Here is a 10000-nt window from a genome sequence, read left to right as displayed (position 1 = left end):
TTTTGGTGTTTTTTTATGGTTATTTGTGTGTCTTTATCAGTGTCTTGCTTTTGTTGGTAACTTCATTGGTATCGTTTTCGTTATCGTTATTACTTGTTCTTTATGATTTTATTTTTTTTATTTGTAACTGCCGTTATCTCCATTGTTGTCGTTCAAACTGGAAAAGTTTTTTTTTTTTTTAAATAGAAATCATATGCTTTAAAATAGCAAACAAATTTACTTCTTTTTTAATGCGGGTGTACACAGAATCAAACCAGTTTTCAAGAACAATTTCAAATCATGTGATTTATCTTAATACAGGAATAATAACCAAGAATATCAAATCCTATCAGATCTAATGGAAATTTCCAAGAATAATAAATGCCATTTTATGATTCCACAGAAATACAACATATCAATACTCAAGTAATTTAGCGCAAATCATGTACTCAGTATACAAGATGTACAAGTCAAGTCCAACCGAAATAATCATTATTCACCTCTTGACATTCTAAATAATATAGTTATATCCTCCTACAAATTTAGACACTGCAAAATGAAAAATAATACTGCCCTATAACTTCTTGATCTCTGATATATAAATCCACCATAGTTCATATGCAACAAAACACTCAAATTAACAAAATTCATTTCCAAATATTTAACGAGAACCATACCTTGCATGGGTATGAATCTCCACGGTTGCCATTCAGGTTTAACATCACAATTTCTCCTCAAAAAGATGGTTCTGGGCAGCGTTCCAACACTCCCACGTGTGCCAAACAAAGCAAAGCGTCATAGGAATACTCTATATGAAAGATGAAGTGTACTTAAGTGTACTTGAAATAGATATATCATATTGTAATTATTGTGAAATAGCAATTTTAATGCATCCCCTATCCCCTCCCACACACACACACATCAACGTACATGATTGTTATTAGATATTATCAGAATTTTGTTCTACTGGTTGCAGCACAAGAAGACGATGGGCAGACCTATTTACTAAGTGAAACGTATCCATGTTGACAAATGTAGAAAAGGTATGAATGAGACTGGATATCTTCACAATACAAGAGATGTATTTGACTGGTTTCGATTACGTCTTCATCAGAAATACATGAAGACGTAATCGAAACCGGTCAAATACATCTCTTGTATTGTGAAGATATCCAGTCTCGTTCATACCTTTTCTACTATTTACTAAATTAGGTTCCTGGCCTGCATAGCAATTGCACGGTTTCTTCGAATCTCACTGTCGCATCTCGGACCTTCCCATCTTGACCAGGGATTGCCTTTATAATTTCTGCAATTTTCCTGTTTGCCAAGAAAACTATTGCTATCCTGGACTAGTACTATATCTCCGGGTGTTAGATTTCTATTATCTACGTGCCATTTTTGCCTAACAATCAAAGTCGGAAAATAATATCTTTTCCAAAGGGAGGATACGATATGTTGCATAAACTTCATCCTCTTCATATGGTTACTCGCATCATCTCACGGGCCAAATGGAGCTTTGCTATTAGCCCTTACAGGAAGAAGTCACTGGGACACAAGTATGATCCTTAAGTGGGGTCATTACCAGGCTTCAGTCCTATTAGCCTCTCATTGATTAAATTGGATATTACAAAGAGTACAGTCAGTAGTTCACCAAAATTAATGATATTCTTCCCAACAGATGGCAGTAGCAATCGCTTCACTGACTTCATCAATGGCTCATTACATCCATTCTCCCATGGGGCATCAGCTGATTCATTAAAGGACCACTTCAAGCCCCTGAGCCAAAATTCCAAATTCTTGACAACCCCCTATTTTACCGTCCAGCTCTTTATTGGCTGCAAAAGGCTGAATTCCTCTGTCAGAATATAATGTCTTGAAAACCTCTAGTTGTAGCAAATCTTCGGAATGCGACGAGAAAGCTCTCAGTATCACAATACTTATTATATTATACTTATATATTAATACTTATTATAATAGCCATATCTAGATGAATAGCTCGAATAGTCATACAGGTAAATGTGACGTCATAAATATTGATAGATCTGATTATATACACAAAGCTCATTCCTCTTGCACGACAACTCTTTGTATCCAAAACTGCGTTCCAACCCTTACCCCACGGTAGTTAAATCTTTTCGTAAAAACCTCAAACGTATTTCTTCTAAATGGCCTGATCCCCAGTTTTTTTTTATCGCTTTAGAACGGTTAATCCATCGATTCTGTATTTTTATGGCCTTCCTAAAACTCACAGACAGGGCGTTCCGCTAAGGCCTATTATTTCGTCGTGTAACTCGGTCACCCGCCATTTAGATTCTCAGCTAGCGAGCGTTTTGTCTCCTTTCATGGGATCCTTATCTGATAGTCATATTAAACATTCGATTTCATGGATAAAGTTAGAAATTTGCCGACGCACGGTAAGAAACGTTAGTTTTGATGTGGATTCCTTATTTACAAATGTCCCGCTTGACGATGTGCTAGATTTTCTTGAAAGGAAACTTTCTTCGTTTCATCAGAGGATCCCTATTCCGGTCAATTGTTTTATCGATCTCATTCGATTGTGTGTTACAAATGTCTTTTGTTTCTATAAGCAAATACATGGTATCGCGATGGGAAGTAGCCTTAACCCGGTTCTTGCAAATTTATATATCGAAATGTTTGAATCTTCCATCAATCCTCCCGCTGGACACGATTTGGTTTCGCTATGTTGATGACATTTTTTCTATGTGGCAAATGAACCGTTCAGATTTCGGTGATCTTTTCAATATAGATAACCTCGCTCGTACTGTTAACTTTAAAGAATAGGAAATTCAGGCAAATTACCTTTTCTCGACGTTCTTTTATCCAATGTAAATGGCTCACTTAAATTTTCAGTTTATCGTAAGCCCACCCACACCGCTAATTATCTCCATTTTTTCTCGAATCACCCGCTTCATATTAAGAAATCAGTTGCCTCGTCAATGTTCTGAAGGCTTACAGGATTTGCGATAACGAATTCATCGATCGTGAGCTTGACATTATTTTTGAGACATTTTCAAAATTAGGATTTCCTCTCTTTTTCTTAAACCAGGCACATTTATCTGCGAAATAGAAATTTTATAATAATTCCCGTAACATGCAACAGGAATAGTGCCAAAAATCTTAATTATTCCTTACAACCCGTCTCTCGATGAAAAACGCCGTATGTTTAAAGGAGTTGGCATTGACATTGTTTTTACTTACCCGAACAGGTTGCAGAATATTTTGATTAGGCATGATATAACTAGCGGTACTCTTGAAACCTCTCCAGGTATATACACGATTTCTTGCAAGGATTGCCTGAAATTTTACATAGGCGAAACCGGCAGAACTTTTGAAAAAAAAAAAAGAACATAGACGTGATGTTAGATAGACCAGAGAATCTAATGCTTGTTTTATTCATATACGTGACGAAGGACATCAGTTAAATTGGACACCCAATTAATTCATAGATCGTCAAATTCGGACGAGAGAAAAATAATTGAAGCCCTTCTAATTAGAAAATTGCCTTTTTAAAATTTGAGTGCTGGCCAATGGGGATTAGATGATATTACCTCATCCCTTGTTAGCCAGTGATTCTTCCTTCCCAGACTCTTCGACCTTGACCCTCCCCCTGAGACCTGATTCAGATCTTGTTCATTGTCTCTCTATCTCTATAGAAACGTCAAAATTCTCTCCTGGTATCCACTTCAATTTTTGTCTGAAGAGGAACTCGGTGAAGAGTTCGAAACGTCACGCTTATTTTCATTTCTCATTGTGGCTAGTTTCATTTTTATTTTTGAGTACACGTTATTGTGTTTGTGCTTGTGTTCATATACTTTTATATACATACGTATATATAAATAATTCATTCATTTACTTAATCATATATATTTTACACATATAACCATTACAAATCTACGCACATAAATATGCAATCCTATTTAGCTTTCCTCTCGGATCCAAATACATTTTTTCTCGCAGATACGAACGCTCCTCCGCAGCCGCAGATCCTCCCTCCTGCTGGCCCTGTGCTTGGGGTCCCTCGCGGCGCTCCTGCTGCCTGGACCCTCGAGCAACGTGGCGGAGGTGGCGAGGAAGGCGGACGGCGGCGTCGCGGTGCCTGGCCTGGCCGACGTCGAAAGGGTAGAGCACCGTTGGGGGGTTTCTTGGGAAGGGAAAGAGCGGCCTTGCTTTGGCACGAGGACTTCGATTTTAATGATGGCGACAATCGTAATGATGATGATGATGATCATTATAACATTGGCGCAGAAATATCAGTATTAATGATGGCGACACGTAATGATGATGATGATGATAATTATAACATTGGCGCAGAAATATCAGTATTAATGATGGCGACAATCGTAGTCATGATGATGATAATTAAAGCAGTGTTTCTGATATCGTTATTTCCACCATCACTATCATTAAAAGCAATAGCAGTACCAATATAATCATAATTGATAGTACTATCATCATTCTATCATTATTGTTATTAATACCGATCTCGTCAGTATCATTAATTCATCATAATAGTATTGCTACGAGCGTTATTTAAATTTTTGATGAGGGTTATCATTATTGTTTAGCATTATTTCTATCAATTTTGAGTTTTGCTATCGTTTAGTAATATGATATTTTGATGTAATTCAACATAAAAAGAATGTGAAGGTATTCTAGACTGATATGTAATGGCAAGCGGGATTATCTTCATCCTTGCATGTGCGATGAAATCTGATAGACGGGATAATAACCCCCCCCCCCCAAAAAGAAAAAAAGAAAAAAAAAGAAAGAAAGAAAGAAAAAAAGTTAAAGGTTCTCAAAACGATTTTTTTTCGAGAGCGGAGACATACGAACAAAGTAGAGTTACAGTGATGAAATGTATACAAAAATTCAAAAATCGAAAAAGTTTTCAAATATGCAGGCGACTTATTTTCAAAACTTTCGAAACTAGCAACAATAATAATAATAATAATAAAAAAAATCATTCAGATAATTCAGACAAAACATGCATCGGTGAAGTAGAAGCATGGTTAGAACATCAACAATTATGAACAGTAAGCAGACTACAAAGAGACAAGTTGATTACTTTTCACATCAGTTTTGGAACCAGTTATGTTTATTATTTCCAAATACTAATCACTGATCGCAAACATAAAGTGAGCTTTCTTGTATTTTAGAAGAAACCATTAAAAAATATATCTTAAGGCCTACTCTGCAGTGTCCACTCGAGGAAGTACACAGATATAGATGATGGATTTTAGAGACGAATTATGCAGAAAGATTAAACAATTCAATTAAACTAAACCAAGCTAAAAGAGAGAGAGAAAGAAAAAAGGAAATGGGGTAACACAATTATACATAATATTTGTAAAAGAGAGAGAGAAAGAGAAAGAGAAAGAGAGAGAGAGAGAGAGAGAGAGAGAGAGAGAGAGAGAGAGAGAGAGAGAGAGAGAGAGAGAAAGAGAGAGAGAGAGAGAGAGAGAGAGAGAGAGAGAGAGAGAGAGAGAGAGAGAGAGAGAGAGAGAGAGAGAGAGAGAGAGAGAGACAACGAACAAATAAACCAATATAATATCTTCTAACAACTGAACCTCCCTCACAGGTAGGCCTACCGTGGTGGGATGGGGGTGAGTGCCGCTGCACAGACACCCGCTGCCAGCCTCCGCCCACGCCCACGGTACCCAGGGAGAAAATGGGCGGCACCTGCGGGCTGAGGGCGTGGAGGGCGGGAGGAGGTCAGAAGGTCATATCATACGTTCTCTACGGGAATAATTCAATTTACTTTGAAGGATTTAAGAAGAATATTGATCGGGTGAGTGTTTGTTTTTGTTTTACATCTTTTTTTGTGTCCTTGTGTGGGATATCTTGGTTCTTGATTTAACTGTCAATCACTGTAGAGAAGTTTGCAGGTATCAGTTTAATCCGTAGGTTTTTTTCTACTTTAGTTTGTTAGCGAGTAAGGCCTATCGTCTTGCTGGCACCCAGGACCTCTGATGTCATGCGGCCATGTGCATGCGTCCATAAATGCAATGTTGCCAAACTGGCCAAGACTAATTCAATGTTGCCAAATGCACGGTGCTCACAAGACATTAGGTTAAGTACAATAGGAGGCATAAGTAAACAAACAATCAAATCCAGGATGTGTGACCAAGTCTTTTCTCACATATTCACACCTCCCTTTCCCCTCACGCTCATATCGGAGTCTCGAGCGGCCTTCTTTCTTAGCCTTTCTGACATAGTAGCATAGTAGACGAGTAATATACTGAGGACACTTCGTCCAAGCAAGGGACCACAGGGATATGGGGGAAGGGGGAGAGCACTAGGGTCAGGGATGATGTGTAAAAACGGCGGTTATGCCACCACACTCTGCCGCTGGGGAGTCTGACCTTAAAATCAAGGGTCCTGCTGTAGACTATGACGACCCCAACCTTGTCCCAACGGAGAGCGGTAGGGTTCTGGATACGTATGGTGTCGGCGACAATCAAACTGGGAAGGGGTCAGGTGTGCTAATTGTACGGAGCCTTGACCTACTCAGCATGGGCGGCATCTCAGAGACAGCAGTCCTCGGTGCGTCCCTGCCACTCTTTGGAGAAGGCTGCTGGATAGGCAAGGACACACAAGTGAGGAGGTTGGCTTTATAACACCTGGACAGGGGACCGTCCTGTGTGGTTGGGTGAGTTCCGAAGCTCTAGGAAACCCCTGGTGAATTCTTAGGTGTCGTTGTTTCCGGAGGGAGCCATCTTTAAGATTAAATACTTGACAGACTTGACCACCGCATTGGCGTGGCCTTATGACTGGGAGTAGGGAGGCGACGATATCACGTGATGTACACCCTAGTATTGAAGAAATGCCTTGAATTCCAAGCTGGTGAACAGGGGCCCGCTGTTGGTCCTAAGGTGGACACCAATTTCCTGGAAGTAGTGGCAAAATATCCCTGTGGTTCTTGAGGCCGTGGTGTTGGCAATGGAAGACCATCCAGAGACTCGGTCTACAATTACCAAAAAGGACTTTCTAGCAACTTGGAAATAATCTGCAGAGACTGACTCAAAGGGCTTGCATGGGATATCGTGACACAGCTTTTGTTCCTATTGTTGCCTTGGCTGAAAATGGTACTGGTAATATTAGCATCAATACCTGGCCAGTAAAAAGTCTGCCATATCTGGCGCTTAGTTTCTTCAGCACAGGAATCACTATTCATTGACCGTATAAGACCAAATCCCCATCAGCGTAGAGGCTATCGCAAAACTCACAGTAAGGAAGTAAGGAATTTGCAATGAGTATCAATTAGAAGGGAAGCCAGACGTAACAAAGATAAGGAGACGGGTGTAATCAGGGTCCACTCTGGCTGCCACCCAGAGTTCTTCAAGTACCCGGTCGGCTTCTTGATGCAACGAAGCTTTTTCCTCTTAATCAGCGAAAACAGTGGTAGTTACAGGGTTCCTGACATGGACAGCCGCCTCTGTACACATCGCCCCGTCCGCAGGGATGGGGCAGCTCACCAGGGCACGCAAAAGGGCGTCAGGGATGGAGAGGTTCTTCCCAGCACACCAAACAGCCGTAAAAGTAAAGGAGCTCTAGAATTAAGACTAGGACGAAATAATATCTATGTGCGGTGTAAGAATGAAGAAAGTCTTACACATATAACTACTACCGGAGCGGCAGGAGTCCTCGAAATAAGCAGAGCTTATGGCAGAGGAAGCTATACAAACCTCGTTGTGTTCGATGTTCTGAGGGACATTGACACCAATGAGATCATGGAATACAATGAAAAGATTCTACATGCTAAACGTATTCAATCTAACGATTCATCATCACATATGAAGGGGAAAAAATCCCCAAAACCATTAAAATTGTTGAGATCTTATCACCTTTCAGGGATGCTCACCCCATTTCGCGCCAATTGTTCAAGATAGGGGTACGGGGCATTACCGGTACTGCACGGCCGCTTATGTGAGCAGGGAGTGCGCCACAGGGTAATCAACTCCCAAGGAAATGTGCCAATTGCAGACTTGAACATAATGCAAACTCTCTATTATATGTATATTATCCAAATGATAGAAAAAAAAAATATGTATATAAACTAACAATGAGGCAGAATTCCCCCAGCTTGAAAGGATAAATGTGGTAAGTTATGCTGAACGAAAACAGTCGGTCTCTCCGGCCCTACTATCGGCATCAGCTCCTGCTCCAGTGCCAGCCTAAAGGTCTGCTTCAGCCCCTTCAGTGCCAGTTTCAGCTCCTTCGGCTACTTCGGCATCGACTTCAGAACCTGCTTCGAAATCTTCAACACATGTTTCAGCACATACAGCAGTTCCAGCTTCTACACCTGCTTCAGAGCCAGCGCCGACCCTTACACAGGGAAGATAGGACCTACTGCAAATATTGATGCAGAAGATAGAGGAAATGATGCTCATGATGCAGCAATAATTTGCTCAGCTACTACAACGCCAGGGAAAATGTTTTCAGTGGTCTTTGTACAACGGTTCACCCCGCTACAACCAATAGCAGATCTTGAAAATCATCAGCTGACAACTGATGGCCCACAGTGACTGAGTGTACCACATTGGAACATTAAGATTTATGGAAATTGTTCATTTTTGTAAAATCATATATATGTTTTTATTTTTTTATTTTTTTTTATTATTAGATAATTATCCAATAAGGCGAACACTGAGGTGCAGCCCTTAAGGCATGTATTTTTAATGTTTTACTTTGGCTATTAAGTCAACATAAGTTCAACCAGATTGGGTAGATGCTTGGATATCTTTCCCTTTTTTTCATATCAAATCAAATTACATATCCACAGGAAATCAGTTAATAAACGAATACATTTATCAAGTAAACAGGTGATTGAATGGATAAGTAGATGAAGAAACGAAGACGTAAAATAGAATTAATAAAGATATACAATTTTATCTATTAATCTAATTCATTTATGTATTCATTTTACGTATTCTTTTCTGTCTTTATTATTTATATTATTAATCCCTTCAAAGAATCATATCACCAACCCCCCTCCCCCCCAAAAGAAAAAAAAAAAAAAAAATAGACACCCCTCCCCAAAAAATAAATAAAAAACAGCCAATTTACCCCACTCTCCTACCCCTCGCCCCTTCCAGATTCGCCTCGTATACCCCGGGTGGTCAGTGTGGCTGTACACCGACCCGCGGGGACAACACGACTTCCTGTGCCCACTCCTACGTGACTATCCTTACCTGTATGTCTGTGACGTGACCAACCTGCCGACCCTCGGGAACAGAACTGACATGAGGAGGAGGCTGTGGCGAGCTCTGCCCATTGGAGACCCGAATGTGGATGTGGTTTTGTCGAGAGACACGGATGCCAAGGTGATGTGGATGGGTTGAGGGTGGTGAGGAGTTGGAGTTTGTGGTGATAAGGGTGGTGGCAGTAATAATAATACAGCATATGTTGTTAATGATAATAATAATGGTAATCATGATTATGAAAATAGTCAAATTATAATAGTACTGATGATAATGACGGTAATAATAATAATACATGACAGTGATAATAATAAAACTCAAAAAACAAACTAAACAGCAGCACCACCAGCAACACAGCTACCATAAAAAAAAAAAACTAAACAAGCCCCCTCCTTGCGCACAGATCCTGGAGCGCGAGACAGCCGCCGTCCGGGAGTGGCTGAGGACGAACCGCTCTTTCCACGTCATGAGGGACCACCATAACCACTGCGCCCACGTGATGGGGGGCATGTGGGGCATGAGGATGGATGTTGCAGATAGGAAGCGAGGAGGAGGAGGAGGAGAAAAGGAAGGAGGGAGAGAAGCAGGAGGAGAGGAAGAAGGACGGGGTGGGAAGGAAGGCGGTAGTAAAAGAGAGAAAGGAGAAGATGGAAAGGGAAAGGAAGGGGAGGAAAAGAATGGCAAAGAAAATGCAGAAGGAGGAGGAGGAGGAGGAGGAGGAGGCACCGAAGCCCTCTCCTCCTCCAGCAGGGACTTCTTCGCCTTCGTCAGAAACAGCATCATACAGCACGGATCAGAGT

The 10000-nt window shown here is 40.6% G+C and overlaps 1 protein-coding gene across 2 annotated transcripts in view; it reads left to right on the top strand.

Moving 5' to 3' along the window:
• LOC113828022 (uncharacterized) overlaps positions 1 to 10000 on the top strand; it is a 12140-nt gene that overhangs the window by 189 nt on the left and 1951 nt on the right. For both annotated transcript variants that reach the window (XM_070138866.1, XM_070138868.1), the window contains exons 2-5: positions 3958 to 4119; positions 5579 to 5788; positions 9096 to 9323; positions 9604 to 10000. The exon at positions 9604 to 10000 is cut by the window's right edge and continues 35 nt beyond it. In XM_070138866.1, coding sequence (XP_069994967.1) covers positions 3958 to 4119; positions 5579 to 5788; positions 9096 to 9323; positions 9604 to 10000 — 997 coding nt within the window. The remainder of the gene's footprint in view (positions 1 to 3957; positions 4120 to 5578; positions 5789 to 9095; positions 9324 to 9603) is intronic.

This window comes from Penaeus vannamei, chromosome 3, assembly GCF_042767895.1.
Source record: "Penaeus vannamei isolate JL-2024 chromosome 3, ASM4276789v1, whole genome shotgun sequence".
Lineage (NCBI taxonomy): Eukaryota > Metazoa > Arthropoda > Malacostraca > Decapoda > Penaeidae > Penaeus > Penaeus vannamei.
Note: the sequence above shows the minus strand (reverse complement) of the source record. Positions and strands in the feature narration are given on the sequence as shown.